Below are 26,041 nucleotides of genomic sequence, written 5' to 3' on the forward strand. Positions count from 1 at the left end.
GCAAAGGCTGGGAGAAGAGCCGAAACCCACATACACGTCCAGAACATCTCCCGAGATTCTAATTCAAGATTCAATCCATTGTAGATAGAATGAAGCACACTTTGAGTTCAGTCAGAATATAAAACACTGTACTCAAGGTGTGAACCTATACTTGCATTACCTCTCTCTCTAGACTAAACCCCCAATTCAATTGCATGCAGATAAAGGGAAAGTGCACTGCGGGTTCATTCTGAGTGTTATAGTAATTCTGTATCAGAGGTGTCACTCCTTATTGTTTCTCGTCAACATGGTTTGGAAACATACACTGTTATTGTTCAAACATACACCATAGGTTGTTGAGCTCGGGGCCAATCATATCCCATCCATTTGAACAATGATTAAATATGTTCTACAAAACAAGACATCTAACCTTAATTTAACCCCATAAAAAGGGTTCATGCCCCAAGCAACCATAGGGAGATAGGAAACAAATTGCACTTAATGAGAAACCTGAATTTTACACAAAACTCTTATCTTTCATTGTGCAACACTGCAGAGCGAGGATTATCCCCAACTTTCAAAGAATGCCAGTTCAAGGGGTGGATAAGATCTTGGTGGTACAATCTGTGTAAATCATCATCAAAGTTAGTCTTACATCAAGTCAAATCTTTACAGCTGTTTCCCAGATCAGATCTAGATCTAATCTAAATGGACCCCATAGCCCCTCCTCCGTGGACACTAGGAGATCTGAAGGGATTGGGTAGGTATAGGCAATATGGTATTTGCTTGACGTTTGCCTTTTGATAGGATTGATATAATTTCTGCAATATTGCTCCTATCCAACTCCTTCAGATCTACAGGAGGGGCTAGGGAGGATGGGCTAGGGGGGAGGGGATAGGGTCCATTTACATTTCTGGGAAAGCCTCAAGACTTTTAAAAGTGGCAGTCAATTATCAGGATAGCAGCAATCAAGCTACCACTTTTCTCAATTGGATAATTAGCTAAGCACCCACTTTGAGCCTAACATTGATGTATCCAGTACAAAGTCTTCCTGGTAGGAAGCATGACACAGTAATAATTTGACTGACTGCATTATAAGTCTCTTGCGTGACTGTCAAATTCATCAACATCAACATGTTAGTAGCATCTCCTCAGTACCTTGGCACATTGTAGAATGGTATTGAGAGCACATTTCATTTATATTGAACCCTTATTTCTCTAAGGGACTGAGAACACATTATTTACAGCAACATAAATCTGCTCTTTCTTAAAATCTGCTCTTTCTTAAATGTCCCTCCAAATTCCATTGTAGCCTTGACAGTATCGCTTTCAAAGGACTATCGAGGAAGTCAGGAGAGGCGTAGGTTTAGTAACTAGACCCAATGTGCTGATGGGATTCATTATATCTAACGACAACACACACACCACACACACACACACACACACACACACACACACACACACACACACACACACACACACACACACACACACACACACACACACACACACACACACACAAACAGACAGATGCAGGGAAGCACACACACACACATGCACACAGACTCTAAAAATACACACACACACACACACCAATCCACATACACCAAGGAGCCACCACACCAGTGTACGCACTGCACATCAGTTGCCATGGGAATGAGTGTGGATCTATCTGACCTAATTAGGCAGAGCAATGTGATGATGAAATATGCACAAGGGGCGAGCCAGAGAGAGCTCATCAACCAGGGACTAGCATTATAGCATTAGCATTCTCAATAAAACATTCCATTATACTCGTTTCATGTAGCTCACCCTAGCACAACATTCCACTACAACTAGCACTGTAGGATTAGCACATGCTAATTGGACCTTCTGAGACCATGGATATTCTTTTGAGCCCTATTCAATGTAGTCAATGCTATCACACATTCCACTGTAACCAGCCCTGTTCGAGAAAGAGAGAGCGAGAGAGATAGCTAGAGAGATAGCTAGAGACAGAGAAAGAGACAGACAGAGAGAGAAAGTGCCAGACAGCACAGGTACCAACAGACTAGCACAACAACACCCCCTAAACCAGAGAGCTGAAAAGGGAGAGAGACGTGTCTGCACTCTGGACTGTGGTGACAAAACTCCAACAGGAGGGAGAGGAAAACCAGCCCAGCAGGAGGAAGGGGGGAGAGTGCTGAAGGAGGAGGTGAGAAAGCTGAGATGGGACAATGAACAACTCGTAAGAGAGCTGGCCATCCCCCCAGAGAAGCCAACAGAACATCCCTCTTCAGACCCCGACCACAGCCAGGACAGACAAGACAGGACCCACTAACCCACTAACCCACTAACCCATCAGACCCACCCCCCTCCCAGCAACCCCTGTCAGCCCCCCTGATAGCCCTCTTGACAACACCCCCACACCCACTGAGGACACAAAAAAGCCAGAGATTCTGCTCCTAATAGACTCAAATGGTTAGGCACCATGATGTAGCCAGAGGTCAGCTAGTTTCCGTCCTCCTCTGGGTACTGTACATTGACTTCAATACAAAACCTAGGAGGCTCGTGATTCTCACCCCCTTCCATAGACTTACAGAGAAATTATGACAACTTCTGGAGGACAGCCTCCAATTTATTAGAGTTTTTACAGTATGAACTGACATGCTGTCCACCCAATCAAAGGATCAGAGAATTAATATACTGAAAGCATAAGCTACAGCTAGCTAGCACTGCAGTGCATACAATGAAGAAGAAGCAAGACAGAGAGAGAGAGCTTGCTATATTTAGATGTATTTATTTTTACTTTCACTTACTTAGCTAGCGATTGCAGCTAGCTAGTTTAGCATATACAAACATCCAGCTCAAACAGTGAAGGATGCTATGTTAGCTAGCTGGCTATGGCTATCCAACACCTGGAACTCTTCTAAGTCAAGGTAAAAAAAATGTAAAAATGTATCTATCTCCCTTGATGTAGCCATTGTTTTTTTTCATTGTAACATAATGTATCTATCTCTCTTGATGTTGCCATTGTTTTTTAAAATTGTAACATAATGTATCTATCTCTCTTGATGTTGCCATTTTTTCCCCCTGTTAACAGAATATCTATCTCTCTGTATGTAGCCATTGTTTTTGGTTTTGTTTTTTTCTTTTGGTTTTATAAATATTTTGCCACCGGGGCTCGCCGGTGTAACTGTTAAATTGTTTGCTGTTGACTGTACACTATACTGCGTGATTGTAGCAGGTTTACTAACGCGTTAGTTCTAGTAGCTATGTTGACTATGATGTTAATATGGTGGCAACGATGTAGGCTGTGTAGCGGTTAGCGGTTCTGATCTGAAAGTTTGGCTTAGATTTCTTTTTGTTGGCCTAGTCACAGACAGGAGATGTGTTGTGCACTGAAGTCCACAAGCAAAGGGAAAAGGTGAGAGGAGGAGAGAGTGTAGATGCGAGAAGGAATTAGACAACAATCAAAGGGATCATTCTGTTTGTCTGATTTGGACAGCCTCTATGACCAGGTACACCTCTACAAGATTTGCCAGGACCCTGAGATTCATAACACTCAACCGCAGACACAGTACCTCACACAGGAGCATCATAATGATGAGCACCCCACCCAGACATGTAAGACTCCCTCCCAGAACCAATTCTCCCTCCCAGACCCCCCAGACCTGCACCCAGAGGACCTACGCCCAGACCACAGCATCACTAGTCGACCCCCCCAAACCAACCCGGGCCACACCCTATGTAGCCCCCCCCCCCCCCCCCCCCCAGATCAGACCTATGCCCCTCCATGCCCCTCAACCCTACAGCAAGGACTTCAACATGACAGCAACCCATATGCCCAGGTTGTGAGCAGAGCAACAGGCCCAACTCCTACACCCAACCAAGCCCCATCCATTGACCTAAGAGGCATTCAGCAGATGCTCAGCATGCTCTCAACTAATGATCTGTGCACATTGTGGAACACAAAGCTTTTACCATCTCATGCTGGAATATTCAAGGTCTAAGGTCATCTGCCTTTGGCCTAAAGAGCAGGATCCCACACATCACCAAAGAAATCAGAAATACAGAAATTGTTATTCTACAAGAAACATGGTATAGAGGAGATGGACCCACTGGTTGCCCTCTAAATTACAGAGAGCTGGTAGTCCCATCCACCAAACTACCAGGTATAAAACAGGGAAGAGACTCAGGGGGTATGCTAATTTGGTATAGTTCATACCTAACCCAATCTATTAAATTAATTAAAACAGGAGCATTTAACATCTGGTTAGAAATTAATAGGGAAATTATTTCAACAAATGAAAATGTCATCCTGTAAACTACCTGTATACTACCTATATACTACCTCCTGTACACGACCCCCTATAGAATCCCCATACTTTAGTGACAACAGCTTCACCACCATCCACCATTTCCAGGCTCAGGGACATGTACTAGTCCAGGGCAACCTAAATGCCAGAACTGGACAAGTAGCACACAGGGGGACAAAGACCTACCTGAAGGTGACAGCATTCCCTCCCCCATATCCCCCCCTAGACACAACTATGACAACTCCTGCATCTCTGTTGCACGCTGGGTCTTTACATAGTCAATAGTAGCCTTCGAGGGGACTCCTCCGGTAGGTACACCTACAGTGGCAAGAAAAAGTATGTGAAACCTTTGGAATTACCTTGATCTTTGCATAAATTGGTCATAAAATTTGATCTGATCTTCATCTAAGTCACAACAATGGACAAACATAGTGTGCTTAAACTAATAACACACACATTATTGTATTTTTGTTGTCTATATTGAATACATAATTTAAACATTCTCAGTGTAGGATGGAAAAAGTATGTGAACCCCTAGGCTAATGACTTCTCCAAAAGCTAATTGGAGTCAGCAGTCAGCTAACCTGGAGTCCAATCAATGAGACGAGATTGGAGATGTTGGTTATAGCTGCCTTGCCCTATAAAAAACAATCACAACATTTGAGTTTGCTATTCACAAGAAGCATTGCCTGATGTGAATTATGTCTCGAACAAAAGAGATTTCAGAAGACCTAAGATTAAGAATTGTTGACTTGCATATAGCTGGAAAGGGTTATAAAAGTATCTCTAAAAGTCTTGATGTTCATCCCCATATTTTTTTGTTTGTTTTTTTTCTGCTCTTTTGCACACCAGTATTTCTACTTGCACATCCTCATCTGCACATCTATCACTCCAGTGTTAATTGCTAAATTGTAATTACTTCGCCACTATAGCCTATTTATTGCCTTACCTCCTTACTTCATTTGCACACACTGTATACAGATTTTCTGTTGTGTTATTGACTGTATGTCTGTTTATCCCATGTGTAACTCTGTGTTGTTGTTTTTGTCGCACTGCTTTGCTTTATCTTGGCCGAGATAAAGCAAAGCAGTGCGACAAAAACAACAACACAGAGTTACACATGGGATAAACAGACATACAGTCAATAGCACAAAAATTGAGAAAATAAATGGAGGAAGTTCAGCACTGTTGCTACTCTCCCTAGGACTGGCCGTCCTGCAAAGATGACTGCAAGAGCACAGCACAGAATGCTCAATGAGGTTAAGAAGAATCCTAGAGTGTCAGCTAAAGACTTACAGAATCTCTGGAACATGCTAACATTTCTGTTGATGAGTCTATGATACGTAAAATACTAAACAAGAATGGTGTTCATGGGAGGACACCACGGAAGTAGCCACTGCTGTCCAAACAAAACATTGCTGCATGTCTGAAGTTTGCAAAAGTGCACCTGGATGTTCCACAGCGCTACTGGCAAAATATTATGTGGACAGATTAAACTACAGATGAGTTGTTTGGAAGGAACACACAACACTATGTGTGGAGAAAAAAAGGCAGAGCACACCAACATCAAAACCTCATCCCAACTATAAAGTATGGTGGAGGGAGCATCATGATTTGGGGCTGCTTTGCTGCCTCAGGGCCTGAACAGCTTGTTATCATCGATGGAAAAATGAATTCCCAAGTTTATCAAGACATTTTGCAGGAGAATGTTAGGCTATCTGTCCGCCATTTGAAGCTCAACAGAAGTTGGGTGATGCAACAGGACAACGACCCAAAACACAGAAGTAAATCAACAACAGAATGGCTTCAACAGAAGAAAACATGCCTTCTTGAGTGGCCCAGTCAGAGTCCTGGCCTCAACCCGATTGAGATGCTGTGGCATGACCTCAAGAGGGCAGTTCACACCAGACATCCCAAGAATATTGCTGAACTGAAACATCTTTGTAAAGAGGAATGGTCCAAAATTCCTCCTGACCGTTGTGCAGGTCTGATCCGCAACTACAGAAAACGTTTGGTTGAGGTTATTGCTGCCAAAGGACGGTCAACCAGTTATTAAATCCAAGGGTTCACATACTTTTTCCACCCTGCACTGTGAATGTTTACACGGTGTGTTCAATAAAGACATGAAAACATATTATTGTTTGTGTGTTATTAGTTTAAGCAGACTGTGTTTGTCTATTGTTGTGACTTAGATGAAGAACAGATCAAATTTGATGACCAATTTATGCAGAAATCCAGGTATTTTCAAAGGGTTCACATACTTTTTCTTGCCACTGTACAGTGCATCTCTTGGCAGTAGTACTGTAGACTACTGTACTTTATCACTGACCTCAACCCAGAGTCTCCCAGGGCATTCACAGTCAGCCAACCCCTTTCAGACCACAGCAAAATCACAATCTACGTGAACAGAGCAAAACTCAACCATGAAGCATCAAAGCCGAAAAAAACCGGCATGCTGTTAAGAAATGCTATAAATGGAATGAGGGTAGTGTAGACACCTACCAAAAAACAATTGGCCAACAACAAATCCCTCCGAGACATTTCCGTGGACAAAATGTTTCCCTGCAATAGTGAAGGTGTAAACTTAGCAGTAGGAAGCATGAACAGTATATTTGAACTATTAGCTAACATATGTCATTTAAATTCAAGCAGAAAACCTAAGAAAACAAACAGCATAGAGAAATTGTTTGATAAAGAATTCTAAAACCTTAGAAAGAAATTGAGAAACCTATCCAACCAAAAACACAGACCCAGAAAACGTCAGCTTATGCCTTCACTATGTGGAAACACTAAAACAGTACAGAAATGCACCAAGAAAAAAGAAGGAACAGCATGTCAGAAAAAAAGCTCAATGTGATTGAAGAATCAATAGAATCAAATCACTTCTGGGAACATTGGAACAAAACAAACAACAATTCATGAAGAGATACCTATCCAAAATGAAGATGTATGGATAAACCCTTTCTCCAACCTTTTCGGCCATATAACAAAGAACCAAGAACAAAAACATATACATGATAATTTACTGAACAGAGTCAGTTATTAAAGACTTCCAGAACCCATTGGATTCTCCAGTTACATTGGATGAGGTACAGGACAAAATACAAACCCTCGAACCCAAAAAGGCCTGTGGTGTTAAAATATACAGACCACAAATTCAAATTGGCTATTTTTAAACTCTTAAATTTCATCATCAGCTCTGGGATCTTCCCCAATATTTGGAACCAAGGTCTGGTCATCCCAATCCACAAGAGTGGAGACAACTTTGATCCCAATAATTACCGTGGAATCTGTTTCAACATAAATATCTGAAAAATCCTCTACAGTATCATCAACAGCAGACTCCAACATTTCCTCAGTGGAAACAATGTCCTGAGCAAATGTGTTAAAGTAATTTAAATGTTGAAAGATAATGATGAAATAATTTCACCCTGAAACCATATAATTGTATGAAATTGATTAGAATCATAAAATTATTATTAATGATGTGTGTAGTTTTAGTCAGAATTAGGGTAAAACAATATATCTGTACAATATATCTTTATAGTATCTTAAACACAGACTGTCTGAGCAAAATTCGGTGCCGACCTTGGCTAGGGGCCACTGAGAGATTTGGGAAAGGACAGGGAGTACATCTCACGGCCTCCCTAATCTTGGGGGAGGACAGGGAGTGCTTCTCACTGGGTAGTGATACACTATGTGCGTAGGATACCTACTGTTGGTGTGTATGTATGTGCGTATGATATCTACTGTTTGTGTGGAAGTATGTGCGCCGCTATAAAATGGATGTCTTTGTATTGTGGACTTCAGAACGTTCTCGTGAATAAACTGTACTAACCTTTTGCATAAGCTGAGTCTTTGACTAATTATTATTAAACCCATGGTCTTACAAACCTCGGGGATTGGCCAAAGCTATTGATTGATTGTTATTATCATTGCGATGTCAAATTGGCTTCTTTCCAAAATACCGTAAGACAGATCACGTATACACCCTGTACACCCTTATTGACAAACAAATAAACCTTTACAAAACAAAGTCTTCTCATGCTTTGCAGATTTCAAAAAAGCTTTTGACTCAATTTGGCATGAGGGTCTGCTATACAAATGGGTGGAAATCAGTGTGGGAGGGAAAACATGTGACATTATAAAATCAATGTACACAAACAATACGTGTGCAGTTAAAATTGGCAGTACACACACAGATTTCTTTCCTCAGGGCCGTGGGGTGAGACAACTTGAGCCCCACCCTCTTCAATATTTATATCAATGAATTGGCGAGGGCACAAGAACAATAGACAGGGATGCACCCGGCCTCACCTTACCGGACACGGAAATCAAATGTCTACTGTTTGTTGATGATCTGGTGCTATTATCCCCAACCAAGGGGGCCCTACAACAGCACCTAGATCCTCTGCACAGATTCTGTCAGACTTAGGCCCTGACATTGAATCTCAGTAAGACAAAAATAATGGTGTTCCAAAAAAGGTCCAGTTGCCAAGACAACAAATCTGGCTAGACACTGTATCCCTAGAGCACACAAAATATTATATCTACCTCAGCCTAAACATCAAAACCACAGGTACATTCCACAAGGCTGTGAACGATCTAAGAGACAAGCCAAGAAGGGGCTTCTATGCCATCAAAAGGAACATAAAACTTGACATCCCAATTAGGGTCTGGCAAAAAAATGCTTCAGTCAGTTATAGAGCCCATTGCCTTTATGGTTGTGAGGTCTGGGGTCCACTCACCAACCAACAATTCACAAAATGGGATAAACACCCAATTGAGACCGCATGCAGAATTCTGCAAAAATATACTTTGTGTTCCTGGCACAACCCCAAACAATGCATGCAGAGCAAAATGTAGACTATACCCGCTAGTTATCAAAATCCAGAAAAGAGCTGTTAAATTCTACAACCACCTGAAAGGAAGCGATGCCCAGACATTCCACCACAAAGCCCTCAAATACAAAGAGATTAACCTAGAGAAGACTCCCTTCAGCCAACTGGTTCTGGGACTCTGTTCACAAACACAAACAGAGCCCCATGACAGCAACACAATTAGACTCAACCAAATTATGTGAAATCAAAAAGATACTGGTAAGAATCCACCAAAAAACAGAGCAAATTGGAATGCTATCTGGCCCTAAACAGAGAGTATACAAAATGAAGAATTAAGACTATGACTAGTCTCAGTGAGCATAGCCTTACTATTGAGAGAGGTTGCCATAGGCAGACCTGGCTTTCAAGAGAAGACACGGTATGTGCCCACTGAGCTGCATTTCCTAACCTCCTGCCAAATGTATGACCACATTAGAGACACATATTTCCTACAGATCACACAGACACACAAAGAATTTGAAAACAAATCCAACATTGATAAACTCCCATATCTGTTAGGTGAAATACCACAATGTGCAATCACAGCAGCAAGATTTGTGGCCCGTTGCCATGAGAATAGTGCAACCAGTGGAGCACAAACAAGATTGTAAATACCACCATATCTTCCCCCACTATTCGTACTACAACTATTTGCACATTGCTAAAACACTGTACATAGCTGATAATACAAGACTTAAAATGTCTTTATCTTTTTGAAACCTTATTGAGTGCAATGTTTACTGTAAATTTCTTATCGTTGATGTTCCTTGATGTTGATGTTGTTAAATTTCTTTATTTCACTTGCTTTGGCAATGTAAATATGTGTTTCCCATGCCAATAAAGCCCCTTTGAATTTAATTGAGAGCTAGAAAGAGTGTAAGAAAGAGAGAGAAAGCGTGAGAGAGAGATTGAGCGAGACAGACAGATAGAGAAATAGACAGAGAGATTGACAGAGTGAGATAGAGAGAGAGAGACAGAGAGAGACAGCCTCTGATATGTGGTTGTCCCACATAGCTATCTTAAGAGGAATGCAATAATTGTAAGTCGCTCTCGATAAGAGTGTCTGCTAAATGTCTAAAATTTAAGAGAGAGAGAGAGACACAGAGCGAGAGCGAGAGAGACAGAGAGCGAGAGAGACATAGTGAGAGAGACACAGAAAGAGAGAGAGACAGAGAGAGAGACAGAGAGAGACACAAAGAGAGAGAGTAGAGCCTGTATTAGCCAGTAGCACTACCACACTGTATTGAGGTTAGAAGCTGGTCCATAAAGACAGTGGTAATAATCACACATTCAGATTTTCTCTCTTTTAGGTCAGTCTTCCATTCCACTGTGACTCTGGAAAGCCCGCCCTTAGCTTCTATCATCAGGTATCATCACCTACTGTACTCCAACTGAAAGTGCTACTTCATACTGCTATCCTAAATCACTCTCATTTTGACATAATGGAAATGAAGACTGATAGCATCATATAATAAAAAGTAATAGGATCTTATCGTGCCTTTCAACTATTCTTATACAAGCCCAATAATATATATTATGCATATTACTCTTGCCTCCGGTACAAAAACTTAGACTATGGAACTCTTTGTTGAAAGCCTTGTAACTAGTGGTGTAGTGGAGGTTAAACGCATGTAAATACCGTTTACCTAGCGTTTTTATTTCGCGTGACTGTTTACCCACCTTTTGCAGAGAAATGCATTGAAAGTATAGGAAGCTTTACTTTACTCACCGCGGAAAGCGATCATCGTTTACCCACCTATTTGTTTTACAACTACACCACTGCTTGTAGCCTTGCTATCAGGACAGTCACATGGAATGTAATTTCATTTGGGGAAGTCTAGGCCTGTGTCCTTTTCAAAGTAGTGTCATACCAAGTGGTGTCATCACAAAGGGTAAATACTGTCTGACATTGCAATATCCTCCAGGGTAACAACTCAATGCATCATCCTTAGCCTAATACACGACACAGCAAATAAAAAATACTGAAAAGCACCAACAAGGCTGAAAACCTCCATGCACATAGACAAGAATAACTGGGGCTATAACAATCACTTCACCTGAATATTTCTGGAGTGAGTAGACTTTTAGTCAAAAGCAAAGGTCATTCTCTTCAGCGTTCTGTTGCTTGAGTTGTATAGAACATAAACGTGAAAACCCAGCTACTCTTTAGGACATGTGGGGACCACCACCCTAAGGTCCAAAACCCTCACTGTCAGGGAACTGCCCTCCTACTTTGCTGCGAGCCATGAAACAAGCTCTCACACAGGAGGTGCAATGGTCCTAGTTGATAATATCTGACAAGTGGTTTGTCATACAGCACAATGCCCTTTACAGCGTGTTCTCCTGGTACCTTTCTCAGTGTGTGGTACTGCTATGAACTCTCTCTGTGTCTCGTTTATGTGGATGTAACGTGTCACATCAAATGTATGGCAAACAGTCTAGAAGCATAACCTTTGCAGTGCATAGACAGTTCTAGTCTTCTCTCATATGTTTGAGTGCTTTCTAGTTAGCTTTAGATGTGTTGACAAGAGGGCGGTCGCTCCATGAATACCTGTGTAGGTGTAGTTTAAATGTAATATAATTTAATCACAGTTGGTTGTCATATACAGTACTTGTCTTCTCTTCAACCTTCAGGTTTTTACAGTGTTTAAAAAAATAAGTCCTCTTTATTAATATACAGTAACCTCTATGTCAACATTGAATAATGGCAAAAAGCAGTGTTCTTTATTCTGTAACCCATAAGGTTCCACAGTTCCTTGAGATATGTATAGGCTGTGGGCTCCACCCCAGTCACTCCCTAGCCACACCCATAGTCACTTCCTGGTTTGAGTGTGTCAGGAAGGGGGAAGCCATCTTGACGGAAGTGTTTGTAACTAGGAAATTGTTTACAGTTCGAAAAGCCTAGTTTTCGAATTCCACACAAGTGAGAACAATCTGAATGACTTGTTTAAGCCCCTAGAGTTGATGTCCGCTCCCACGCGAAAATCAAATTAGCATAAGAAAAATAATCTCCCCCAAAATCTGTCAATTAAAGCTGTTTTTTTTGCATTCTCAATCTCAATCCACCGCATCCGCTAATTTCGCACTTCTGCATCTGCGGTGAATGGTGATGGAGCTAGAGTGGTGTTTGTCAGACTATGAGACATTCTGAAAATCTGTCTTCTCACGAAATTGGCTGTAGCATACAAATGGTTTGGCCTCTATGAAAAGATGAGACCCTCACGAACACGATGGTGTTCTCCGTTTGATCTACGACCCCCACATGCATCTTGGGACTCGTCTGAAGTCGGTACAGCCGATCTGTCAACTTCTGTCTGTAGCGTCCTAACAGTTTGGGCTACACACTAATAGAACCCCTCTGTGGTAAGGTGAAAGGTACCGAGTCAATGTGCAGGGGTACGAGTTAGTCGAGGTAATTAAGGTAATATGTACATGCAGGTAGGGGTAAAGTGACTATGCATAGATAATAAACAGAGAATAGAAGCACTGTACTGTATGTGAAGAGTGTGAAGGAATGTGTATGTGTGTGAGTGTGTGTGAGTGTGTGTGAGTGTGAGTGTGAGTGTGTGTGTGTGTGTGTGTGTGTGTGTGTGTGTGTGTGTGTGTGTGTGTGTGTGTGTGTGTGTGCATGTGTGTGTGTGCTCTCGACCCGCTCTATTACAACCCTATCGATGTTAATGGGGGAGTGATTGGCCCTCCTTTTCCTGTGGTCCACGATCAGCTCCTTTTTTTTGCTCACGTTGAGGGTGAGGTTGTTGTTATGGCACCACACTGCCAGGTCTCTGACCTCCTCCTTATAGGCTGTCTTATCGTCGTCGGTCATCAGGCCTACCACCGTCGTGTCGTCTGCAAACCTAATGATGGTGTTGGAGTCGTGTGTGGCCATGCAGTCATGTGTGAACAGGGAATACAGGCGGGGACTTTAAAAAAAAGTGTAGCGGAGCTGCATAAGTGTTGGTTTCCACATTCTGGAGGATCAAGTTTTGAAATCAGTGGAATTAGTGTATGATAGCTAAAGAGATGGAGAAAACACCTGTCCCCGGGTTACATCTTCAAACTAAGGGCAACCGTGGTATGGCATTCTTGACAGGGAGACGCATCCGTATACAGGTAAGATAGTCTAGCGTTAGCTAGCTACATTTTCAGATATTACGCGTTTCTAATTTTGGCAGAAAGCGGTTTCATTTCAAGCTAAAGTGTACTGTTAGCTAGCTAGCTAACGTTAGCTGGCTGGCTCCCTATCTGACGTTATTATTTGATTCCCAGAGCTGTTTTCTTTTCTAGGTAGAGACTAATGTTAGCTAGCTAACATTGGACCTGGTTGGTTAGCTCCCAGCACTGTGACATTTTTGACACTTTATTCAGATTAGCTGGCTGGCTCCTTAGCTAACGTTTCGTGACGTGTGTGTGATCTTAAACAATGTTTACCTAGCTAGGTTTATTGTTTAGCTAGCTAGCTACGTATATGTCTTTAGCTAAAGTGTACCGTTAGCTAGCTAACATTAGCTGGCTGGCTCCCTAGCGGACGTTTTTATTAGTTTCCCAGAGCTGTTTGCTTTTCTAGTTAGAGGCTAATGTTAGGCATTGTTGGCACTTTGTTCATTGTTGTTTAACTAGCTAACATTAGCTGGCTGGCTCGTTAGCAAAAGTTACGTGACGTGTGTACAACACCCGTTGAATATGGCCAGTGTCAGGTAACGTCTGCAAAAAAGCATAATGAAATTGTTGCCAGCAGAGCTGGTTAGGCTGTTTTCCGGTTATCCAGAGGTAAACAAATCAACGGTCAGAGCGTCAAGTGTGTGCTCCGAGAGTGAAACTAAATGGGTGGGACTAAAACTTAAGAGGGTGTGAACGATGCTGAATGACTGTAGACAAAGAAGAGCTCCACTACATACCAAAACATTAAAAGGCGATTTTCTCAAAAGTGAGTTTACAAGTTGATCAACTTTTAAAGCAGAATTACTTTCCCATTATTCCTCAAATGCAGTGTATGATATACAGTGAGGGAAAAAGTATTTGATCCCCTGCTGATTTTGTACGTTTGCCCACCTACAAAGAAATTATCAGTCTATAATTTAATGGTAGGTTTATTTGAACAGTGAGAGACAGAATAACAACAAAAAAATCCAGAAAAACGCATGTCAAAAATGTTATAAATTGATTTGCATTTTAATGAGGGAAATAAGGGAAAGATGAGGGAAAGATTTCCGGCTCCCAGGTGTCTTTTATACAGGTAACGAGCTGAGATTAGGAGCACACTCTTAAAGGTAGAGCTCCTAATCTCAGTTTGTTACCTGTATAAAAGACACCTGTCCACAGAAGCAATCAATCAATCAGATTCCAAACTCTCCACCATGGCCAAGACCAAAGAGCTCTCCAAGGAATGGGGCTGGAAGGCTGGAATGGGCTGCAAGACCATCGCCAAGCAGCTTGGTGAGAAGGTGACAACAGTTGGTGCGATTATTCGCAAATGGAAGAAACACAAAAGAACTGTCAATCTCCCTCGGCCTGGGGCTCCATGCAAGATCTCACCTCGTGGAGTTGCAATGATCATGAGAACGATTAGGAATCAGCCCAGAACTACACGGGAGGATCTTGTCAATGATCTCAAGGCAGCTGGAACCACAGTCACCAAGAAAAGAATTGGTAACACACTACGCCGTGAAGGACTGAAATCCTGCAGCGCCCGCAAGGTCCCCCTGCTCAAGAAAGCACATATAGATGCCCGTCTGAAGTTTGCCAATGAACATCTGAATGATTCAGAGGACAACTGGGTGAAAGTGTTGTGGTCAGATGAGACCAAAATGGAGCTCTTTGGCATCAACTCAACTCGGCGTGTTTGGAGGAGGAGGAATGCTGCCTATGACCCCAAGAACACCATCCCCACCGTCAAACATGGAGGTGGAAACATTATGCTTTGGGGGTGTTTTTCTGCTAAGGGGACAGGACAACTTCACCGCATCAAAGGGACCATGGACGGGGCCATGTACCGTCAAATCTTGGGTGAGAACCTCCTTCCCTCAGCCAGGGCATTGAAAATGGGTCATGGATGGGTATTCCAGCATGACAATGACCCAAAACAAACGGCCAAGGCAACAAAGGAGTGGCTCAAGAAGAAGCACATTAAGGTCCTGGAGTGGCCTAGCCAGTCTCCAGACCTTAATCCCATAGAAAATCTGTGGAGGGAGCTGAAGGTTCGAGTTGCCAAACGTCAGCCTCGAAACCTTAATGACTTGGAGAAGATCTGCAAAGAGGAGTGGGACAAAATCCCTCCTGAGATGTGTGTAAACCTGGTGGCCAACTACAAGAAACGGCTGACCTCTGTGATTGGAAACAAGGGTTTTGCCACCAAGTACTAAGTCATCTTTTCCCGTGTTTTCCCGTGTGGCTCAGTTGGTAGAGCATGGCGCTTGCAACGCCAGGGTTGTGGGTTCAATTCCCACGGGGGGACCAGGGTTCAATTCCCACGGGGGGACCAGGATGAATATGTATGAACTTTCCAATTTGTAAGTCGCTCTGGATAAGAGCGTCTGCTAAATGACTTAAATGTAAATGTAAATGTAAATGTTTTGCAGAGCGGTCAAATACTTATTTCCCTCATTAAAATGCAAATCAATTTATAACATTTTTTACATACGTTTTTCTGGATTTTGTTGTTGTTATTCTGTCTCTCACTGTTCAAATAAACCTACCATTAAAATTATAGACTGATCATTTCTTTGTCAGTGGGCAAACGTACAAAATCAGCAGGGGATCAAATACTTTTTTCCCTCACTGTACCATGGTGTAGCTCTGTGTCTCTACTTTTATCCAATGTAAAAAACACCATTTCACATTTTGCTACATAAGACCGAATCCAGGTGTTGAGTCACAAATGGCTACCCAGAATATTTGCATTGTCCCTCCCTTCCCCTTTTACGGTGCTGCTAGTCTCTGGTTACTATCTATGCATAGTCACTTTAACTCTACCTACATGTACATATTACCTCAATTACCTCGACTAACTGGTGCCCCTGCACATTGACTCTGTACCGGTACCCCCTGTAGATAGCCTCGCTGCTGTTATTTTACTGCTGCTCTTTAACTATTTGTTATTTGTTATTTTTTACTTATCCATTTTTTTCTTAACACTTATTTCTCTTAAAACGGCATTGTTGGTTTAAGAGCTTGTAAGTAAGCGTTTCACTGTAAGGTCTACACCTGTTGTATTTGGCGCATGTGACATATACAATTTGATTTGATTTTAGGGCCCCCCGTGTTGTGGGTCAGTGTGGCAGATGTTTTGTTGCCTACCCTCACCACTTAGGGGCAGCCCGTCAGGAAGTCCAGCATTCAATTGCAGAGGAAGGTGTTCAGTACCAGGGTCCTTACTTTAGTGATGAGCTTGGAGGGCACTATGGTGTTGAACGCTGAGCTGTAGTCAATGAACAGCATTCTCACGTAGGTGTTCCTTTTGTCCAGATGGGAAAGGGCAGTGTGGAGTGCAATAGAGATTGTGTCATCTGTGGATCTGTTGCGGCAGTATGCGAATTGGAGTGGATCCAGGGTTTCTGGGATGGTGGTGTTGATGTGAGCCATGACCAGATTTTCAAAGCATTTCATGGCTACAGATGTGAGTGCTATGGGGCGGTAGTCATTTAAGCAGGTTACCTTGGTGTTCTTACAGGGACTATAGTGGTCTGCTTGAAACATGTAGGCATTACACTCTGGGTCAGGGAGAGGTTGAAAATGTCAGTGGAAAACACTTGCCAGCTGGTCAGCGCATGCTCTGAGTACGTGTCCTGGTAAAGCTTCGTAGTGCTAGGTTTAGTCCTGACTGACCCTTTTAATTCCTAGTCTTTGTAGTGCTAGGTTTGGTCCTGACTAACCCTTATACATCCTAGGCTTTGTAGTGCTAGGTTTAGTCCTGACTGACCCTTACAAATCCTAGTCTTGGGGACCAACAGAATGTCCAGGCTCTTGTTCCAACCCAATGCTACCAAACTCGACTCAACCAATCAAGGGGTTGACTTAAGTTTGATTTATTGATGAGTCAAACCTGTTGTCCTTCGTGTCTTTACACATGAAATCAATCGTCTTTTTGACCGCACCCTTTTTGATTTGAACAAAACTTTTCATATTTGTTTGCCCATAGTGGAAGTAGTCAGCCAGTGACTTTTATCATTTTCATTTAAATGGGGTAGATTCTGTCCTGTTAAACTAGTATCTCTTACCTCTATCACTGTCGTAGAGATAGGCAAACTTGTCCCACTTGTAGTACTCAATGAGGCTGAGTAGGGGTCCTTTGATGTCAGGCCTCATCTGGATGATGAATTGATGAGTTCCATCCAGCGGGAAGCTGGGGGTGATAAATGACACATGCAGAGTCCCGCAGAACGACGTTATCGTGTTGACCGACTTCTTGTCGTAGAATCCAAAGATGGCGTAAACTCCTCTCGAGAACTGGGAACAGACTGAAACGAGACAAGTTGCAAAACAGTCATGAGGAGAAGTGTACTTACGTATTGGATAACAGTGTGACATTAAGATAAGATGCGATTTATTGTCTGTTTTCACATACATTTTTATTTGCGCCATCATTAAAACAAGGTCATTACAGGACATAAACTAGAAGATACTGAAGATACTAAAAATGAGCTATACTGTGAGACATTTTGGCTTCAAACAAGTGCTGTAACAAATTTAAGTTTGAATGTTTATGAACTTTATTACTGTCTAAAGGAGCCTATGCCACTGGAGTGGCTTGTTTTAGCTGATTAATATATTTTTGCTGTCCATAAGCAATGCCTGGGGAGCTCTTCCTTACAACAGCACAATATTTGAAAGCTACTTGTAAAAATGTTATGGGCTTTTATTATAGAATTCAATACAGTGGGAATGTACTGTATGTAAGAAAACGTGCCGTATCAGTGCAACCACAACCAGTTCATCAAATCTTCATGTTGGACATCTATGGACATTGACATGACCCGCTCTATATATATATATTTTTTAATAAAGTTTCACCAGGCAAGTCAGTTAAGAACAAATTCTTATTTACAATGACAGCCTACTCTGGCCAAACCCGTGTGACGTGGGACAGTTGTGCGCCGCCCTATGGGACTCCCAATCACGGTTGGTTGTGATACAGCCTCGATTCGAACCAGGAACTATAGTGACCCCCATCTCAGTGCAACTGAGATGCAATGCCTTAGACCGCTGTGCCTGAGGGAGCCCTATATACTGAGCAGTTGTGGTTTCTGCTTGAGTTATGTTCATAGGTAGGCAATTTGAGATTCAAAGACTTCTCCTGAGAGATAGTTGAAAGATTCAGTACAATACAGGGCTACACTATGGCACCGACATCTATATGTACCTTATGGCTCTGCTGTGGCCTATACTATTGTCCCGTATGGCTCTGCTGTGGCCTATACTATTGTCCCTTATGGCTCTGCTGTGGCCTATACTATTGTCCCGTATGGCTCTGCTGTGGCCTATACTATTGTCCCTTATGGCTCTGCTGTGGCTTATACTATTGTCCCGTATGGCTCTGCTGTGGCCTATACTATTGTCCCATATGGCTCTGCTGTGGCCTATACTATGTATAGTCCTCTGGAAAGCTTGTGCTGGGAAGGAAGACCATGCAAATTTAAGGACTGGCTTTTATTTATATACATATATAGTTCAGTTGCTTTACTCTCTTACTGTATGTGGCATGTTTCTGTTGGTTTCCTTGTGGTTTCCTTTTTCCTGCTGTTTTTTCCATACTGTAGATATAATACAGTATAGATCGACTATAGGTTGGTTGCATACAATCACCTCTGTTTGAGATTGGTATAATACATCTATCATTAGATTAGATATTTCTTTATTGTCTGTTTCTCACAGATATTTGCTTTACTTACCAGAAAATGCACTGCGATAGACATAACATCAAACAAACAAATTTAAAAAAGATGAATACAAAAAAAAGCTGAAGGACTTCAACCCTCTCTTCCCCATAACTTCTCTCCTCCTCCTCATATACTCAATATTACCTTTTATCATCCACAAGTCCCTGAGCAGTGCACATAATATTATTGCACATGCCTATAATCTCAGCATCCATGATTCCTGTACCCTGCACAGCCCTTTTATTTTGCAGTTAGTTACATTACACAGTTCACTATTGCACGTTCCCAAATGAGTGAGTCCATCCCTATGCCCCATCACATGAATTACAAACAGAAGTCCTTTTATATACATGATGCACAGCGACTGTAGCTGTGCATAGGTACTGTAAATATGAATATTAAATGGCTAAGTGGTTCAGCTGTATTCATACAACATTTGGTCAGCCTATTGGGGTGTCGCTTGTAAATCAGCCTTAATCAGCCTTATTGACTTGGACATGTATGTCTCTTCATTGTAATTAATCCAATTAATCATTGGCCTCTAGCACGGTAAAACTGGGTTGACTTGCTGACACCGGGGGATTGGCGTCTACCCATTAGATATTAGCTGCCTCGGCTAAAATGGACATCTTGCTGCTTTACATCTTTATTGGCTTGACGGCCATCTTTGATGTTAACATGCTGGACAGGCTTGAATATCATCAGGTTTAGACTTTGTGATTAGTTGTTGGGCCTAGTTTAATGCATACTCTATTGGCAGAAACTATTTCTGTCTAACAAGTGGAGGGAAAGTGAATATGAACGTCCACATAAGCTACTTCGAAAATGTGAACACCCAAGCTACTTGGAATATATGGAGCAACTTCCAAAGCAAAACAGAGTGACACCACCAAGTATCTTACCACAGCATTCTCCTACTTCCTTCAACACTGAAGTATTTCACAAATCCCTTACGCCACTCTTAAAGCCAGGCAGACATTTCAGTTGAATGCCTCCAATTGACAGCCCCACATTCATATCCTGCCAAATTCATTAATGATCTGTCAAGTTTGTCTGTCAATTAAAAGTTTGTCAGGGGTCATCGGGGAAAGCATTGCTTAAGGCGGTCCAATCACCCCATCAATTTTGTGACACCAACCCGCCGTCCATTGATGTGGCATCCGATCAAATGAAATTTGTATCACATGCTAACTACTGTAATCCTGCCCTAAGTGGCTGTGCTGTACTGTAAGATCGAACAATGATATGTCTACAACCAAATTTCCCACACAAAATCAAAATATCCAATGATGTTCCATCCCAAGACAAAAACAACCCACAAAAACTGTTACTGGAAGAAAAGCAGAGGATTCAGAAAAGCCATTAAATGCCTGTCACATACTATATAACTGGCTCTCAATGAAAGTGGGCTGTACTTTGCATTGGGAAATACCCCCTCTAGACTCGAGTGTCTGGGTGAATCTCTTTGGTCCTAATTGGGCAATTTGAGGTCAGACTGACAGAAAATGATATTATTATTTCAGTGCCGTGTCCATTCGCTATGCTTTCCAACCAAGTTTCTACTTATTATCTCTGTTGTTTTGGAGGGAACCATACAGTGGAAACTTACTTAGGTGTAATCTGAGTAATGTTTGGAGAAGATAACTGTAACGCAGATTTGGGGGATTTGTAAATTGTAATTCCAACAATGTAGTGCAGTTTCTATTGTGGAGTGTGATGCCAGTTTGTGTATGTGTGTGTTTGAGTTGACAAATAAATATACAACAGCATTCCAACAACTAAATCCTAATCACTAGTTCTAATTGTAATAACATAAGAACAAAATCATGACAGGTGGAATCAATATGAGACTCAAACAACTAGAGAAGAAGTGTCGACCAAAATGAGTAACTACTGCAGACGACTAAGGAGCAGCATTATGGTCTATCATCAGATAGATGGAGACCAGGACAGGACACTTGAGAGTGTTGAGACAACTTCTGCTACCATGGTAAATTGTACACAGAGCAAGTGGTCACAGACAGTGGAACGTGAACTTGCCCTGTGAGAGTGAGTGCTATGTAGTTATTTGGGTGAAAATGGAGTCAATACCATAACTACAGAGGGAGAGTTATGTGTTCAGCCCTAATTGTCTAGCTGTCTGCATCTCTCTGTGTGAAGACTTTCCAACTCCCCTGCACTAACCTGCACCACAAGCATGTCATCTCATTTCAGTTTGTTAGACTTCCATAGTAATGATGAGCAATGGAGTTTGGAGGTCGCCACAACCAGTGTTGGGGTCAATTCCATTTAAATTCCAGTCAATTCAGGAAGTACACTGAAATTCCAATTCTCTTCAATGTTTTTCAATGAGGAAAATGTGGAATTGGAATTGGGTTTAATTTCTGAATGGACTAGAATATAAATGGAATTGACCCCAACCACAGATATTCGCTTCATCATGGCCGAAGATGCTCTGTAGGTCAATATGATGGAACGAGCTTCCCCCTGAAGCTAGGGCAGCAGAGTTTCTGCCCATCTTCTGAAAACATACCTCTTCAAATAGCATCTTAAATAATCCCACAACATCTATATACACTCAACCAATAAACCACCTTGACTGGCCTGGACTGTGCTGGGCTAAAACAAAACCATGCATGTCCAGTCTTCAGCATCCAGTATTTCAAAACACAGCAACACAAATCACTGTGAATCTTTGAAAACAAACAACTGAATCACACATTTTAACTTTATATTATATTTTAGATACATTTTTATTTGAGCTTGCTTTTTAGTCCAGGAGTAGGCTGAATCTGTGCCCGGGACACCAAACAGCACAGTATGTTTTTGAGATATACACTACCGTTAAAAAGTTTGAGGTCACTTAGAAATGTCCTTGTTTTGGAAAGAAAAGCAAATTTTTTGTCCATTAACATAACATCAAATTGATCAGAAATACAGTGTATGCATTGTTAATGTTGTAAATGACTATTGTAGCTGGAAACGGCAGATTCTTTTATGAAATATCTACATAGGCGTTTTTGCTTTTCTTTCAAAAACAAGGACATTTCTAAGTTACCCCAAACCTTTGAACGGTAGTGTACATTATATAACAAGCTATATTGGTCAGCCGTGGTAAGGATAATGATCGCCCCATTATAACTAATATTAGAAAGGAACCATCAAATATGTCAGTGCCAGCTCCAGCGATCTGTAGAAACTTCAGCAGTGAATCTAGAAGAGGGTACATCATAACTCTAACCCTACAAAGTATACCAGCGAGGAAGAGGCATAGCGAAAGGTTTCACTCTCGCCAAAATCTGTCCACAAAAAGCCCAATGCGTTTCTATGGGTTTATTTTGAACCTAAGCTTGTCGCCTACCTTCCGCCTTTGGGACAATGACTCTCACTGTTAGGGCGGAGACATGAGCATCTTGTCATTATGTCCAGTGCCTTCAGAAAGTATTCACAACCCTTGACTTTTTCCACATTTTGTTATGTTACAGCCTGAATTTAATAGGGATTGAATTTAGATTTTTTTTCACTGGCCTACACACAACACCCCATAATGTCAAAGTGGAATAATGCTTTTTGAAATTTTTACTAATTAATTAAAAAAGAAAAGCTAAAATGTCTTGAGTCAATACATATTCTACCCCTTTGTCATGGCAAGCCTAAAACAGTTCAGGAGTAAACATGTGCTAACAAGTCACATAATAAGTTGCAAGGACTCACTCTACGTGCAATAATAGTGTTTAACATGATTTTTGAATGGCCATCTCATCTCTGTACCCCACACACACAATTATCTGTAAGGTCCCTCAGATTCAACCACAAAGACCAGGGAGGTTTTCCAATGCCTCTCAAAGATATTGGTAAAAAAAAAAAAAAAAAGCAGACATTGAATACCCCTTTGAGCATGGTGAAATTATTAATTACACATTGGATGCTGTATCAATACACCTAGTCACTACAAAGATACAGGCATCCTACTGAACTCAGTTGCTGGAGAGGAAGGAATCCACTCAGGGATTTCACCATGAGGCCAATGATGACTTTAAAACCGTTACAGAGTTTAATGGCTGTGATAGGAGAAAACTGAGGATGGATCAACAACATTGTAGTTACTCCACAATATTAACCTAAATGACAGAGTGAAGAGAAGGAAGCCTGTACAAAATAGAAATATTCCAAAACATGCATCCTGTTTGCAACAAGTCACTTAAGTAAAACTGCAACAAAAATTGGCAAAGCAATTCACTTTTTGTCCTGAATACAAAGTGATATATGTTTGGGACAAATCCAATACAAGACATTACTGAGTACCACTCTCCATATTTTCAAGCATAGTGGTGGCTGCGTCATGTTATGGGCATGGTTGTAATCATTAAGGACTGGGGAGTTTTTCAGGATAAAAAAATAAATGGAATGGCGCTAAGCACAGGCAAAATCCTAGAGGAAAACCTGGTTCAGTCTGCTTTCCATCAGACATTGGGAGATGAATTCACCTTTCAGCAGGACAATAACCTAAAACACAAGTCCAAATGTACACTGGAGTTGCTTACCAAGAAGACAGTGAATGTTTCTGAGTGGTTGAGTTACAGTTTTGACTTAAATCTGCTTGAAAATATATGGCAAGACATAAAAGTGGTTGTCTAGCAAATATCAACAACCAATTTGACAGAGCTTGTAGAATTCTGAAAAGAAAATTGGGCAAATATAGTACAATCCAGGAGTGCAAACCTTTTAGAGACTTATCCTGAAAGACTCACAGCTGAAATCACTGCCTAAGGTGATTCTAACATGTATTGACTCAGGGGTCTGAATACTTATGTAAATTAGATATTTCTGTATTTCATTTTCAATGAATTTGCAAAAATTTCTAACAACATGTTTTCACTTTATAATTATGGGGTATTGTGTTTAGATGGGTGAGCTTTAATTTTTTTTTTATCCATTTAGAATTCAGGCTTTAACAAAACAAAATTTGCAATAGTCAAGTACAGTATGATTACTTGTAGAGCTCTCTGAGTGTATTTAACTGGCCTCGTTTCCTGCTCCGTGACAGGCTGTTTTAGAGTGTTTCTGGCCTCGTTTCCTGCTCCATGACATGCTGTTTTAGAGTGGTTTTGGCCATGTTTATTGATCCAAGACAGGTTGTTTTAGTGTGTTATTGGCCTCATTTCCATGCTGTTTTAGAGTGTTGCTTGCCTCTTTCCTACTCCATGATAAGCTGTTTCAGAGTGTTACTGTACTCGTTTCCTGCTCTATGACAGGCTGTTTTAGAGTGTTGCTGGCCTCGCTTTTTTCTCCATGACACGCTGTTTTAAAGTGTTACTGGCCTCGTTTCCTGCTCCATGATAGGCTGTTTGAGAGTGTTGCTGGCCTTGTTTCTTGCTCCATGACAGACTATTTTAGATTTTTGCTCTCCTCGTTTCCTGCTCCATGACAAGCTGTTCTTGAGTGTTGCTGGCCTCGTTTCCTGCTCCATGATAAGATGCTTTAGGGTGTTGCTGGCCTCGTCTCCTGCTACATGACAGGCTGTTTTAGAGTGTTTCTGGCCTCGTTTCCTGCTCCATGACATGCTGTTTTAGAGTGTTTTTGGCCATGTTTATTGATCCAAGACAGGTTGTTTTAGTGTGTTATTGGCCTCATTTCCATGCTGTTTTAGAGTGTTGCTTGCCTCGTTTCCTGCTCCACGGCAGGCTGTTTTAGAGTGTTCCTCTCCTCGTTTCCTGCTACATGACAATATGTTTTAGAGTGTTTTTCCCTCATTTCCTGCTCCATGACAATCTGTTCTACAGTGTTGCTGGACTCGTTTCCTGCTCCATGACAAGCTGTTTTAGATTGTTGCTGGCATCGTTTCCTGCTCCATGACAAGATGCTTTAGAGTGTCGCTGCCCTCATTTCCTGCTCCATGAGAGGTTGTTTTTGAGTGTTGCTCTCCTCGTTTCCTGCTCCATGATAAAATGCTTCAGAGTGTCGCTGGCCTCATTTCCTTCTCCATGAGAGGTTGTTTTTGAGTGTTGCTTGTGTCGTGTCTTTGGCATCATTAAAGTGAAGACTCAATTCTCTGTAATTATTATTACGTGATTAAACTAATCATGTAAATGTAATTAACCAGGAAGTCGGGGCACCAAGGAAAATCTTCAGATTACAAAGTTATAATTTTCCTAATATAACTTTTCAGATATTTTAATATCTGACCAATTAGTCTTCTAATTAATGAATCATTCTTTACCTCACGTTAGTCTCATTCCAAACGTCGAAAGTTGTTGGTTATCTGCACGAACCCAGTCTTTGCTACGAATCATCCATACATCAATTGTCTTAATCATTTATTTACTAACTAACTAAATAATCCCAGAAATGCATAAACAAACAACAATATATATGGTTACAAGGAAATGATAGGGGATGTTCCCTAGTGGGCTAAACCGATATGACGGCTTGGTAGACAAAGGGACTGAGAATGGCCGGTGGCTATGGCTATGGCTATGAAAAGATTTACTACTGAGGTGCTGACTTGTTGCACCCTCGACAACTACTGTGATTATTATTATTTGACCATGCTGGTCATTTATGAACATTTGAACATCTTGGCCATGTTCTGTTATAATCTCCACCCGGCACAGCCAGAAGAGGACTGGCCACCCCTCATAGCCTGGTTCCTCTCTAGGTTTCTTCCTAGGTTTTGGCCTTTCTAGGGAGTTTTTCCTAGCCACCGTGCTTCTACACCTGCATTGCTTGCTGTTTGGGGTTTTAGGCTGGGTTTCTGTACAGTACTTTGAGATATCAGCTGATGTAAGAAGGGCTATATAAATACATGTGATTTGATTTGATTTGACAGAATTGGCCGGTCGTAGCTGAATTGTTCACCGACCGTTTACACATTCTCCAAAACATGGATATTGTTCAGTTCTCAAGTTCTGTGAGGTAGAAGTTCCATTGTTCTACTGTGAACCCTCTCTCTATACTGCATGAGGGAGAGAGTCTCCTCCAGGAATTTACGACCTGAGATAACAGAACCTGG

The 26,041-nt window shown here is 41.5% G+C and overlaps 1 protein-coding gene across 2 annotated transcripts in view; it reads right to left on the minus strand.

Moving 5' to 3' along the window:
* Positions 1-26,041, minus strand: part of gria2b (glutamate receptor, ionotropic, AMPA 2b) — a 63,642-nt gene that overhangs the window by 17,776 nt on the left and 19,825 nt on the right. For both annotated transcript variants that reach the window (XM_038992935.1, XM_038992934.1), the window contains exon 2: positions 17,371-17,610. In XM_038992935.1, coding sequence (XP_038848863.1) covers positions 17,371-17,610 — 240 coding nt within the window. The remainder of the gene's footprint in view (positions 1-17,370; positions 17,611-26,041) is intronic.

This window comes from Salvelinus namaycush, chromosome 5 (genome assembly GCF_016432855.1).
Source record: "Salvelinus namaycush isolate Seneca chromosome 5, SaNama_1.0, whole genome shotgun sequence".
NCBI lineage: Eukaryota > Metazoa > Chordata > Actinopteri > Salmoniformes > Salmonidae > Salvelinus > Salvelinus namaycush.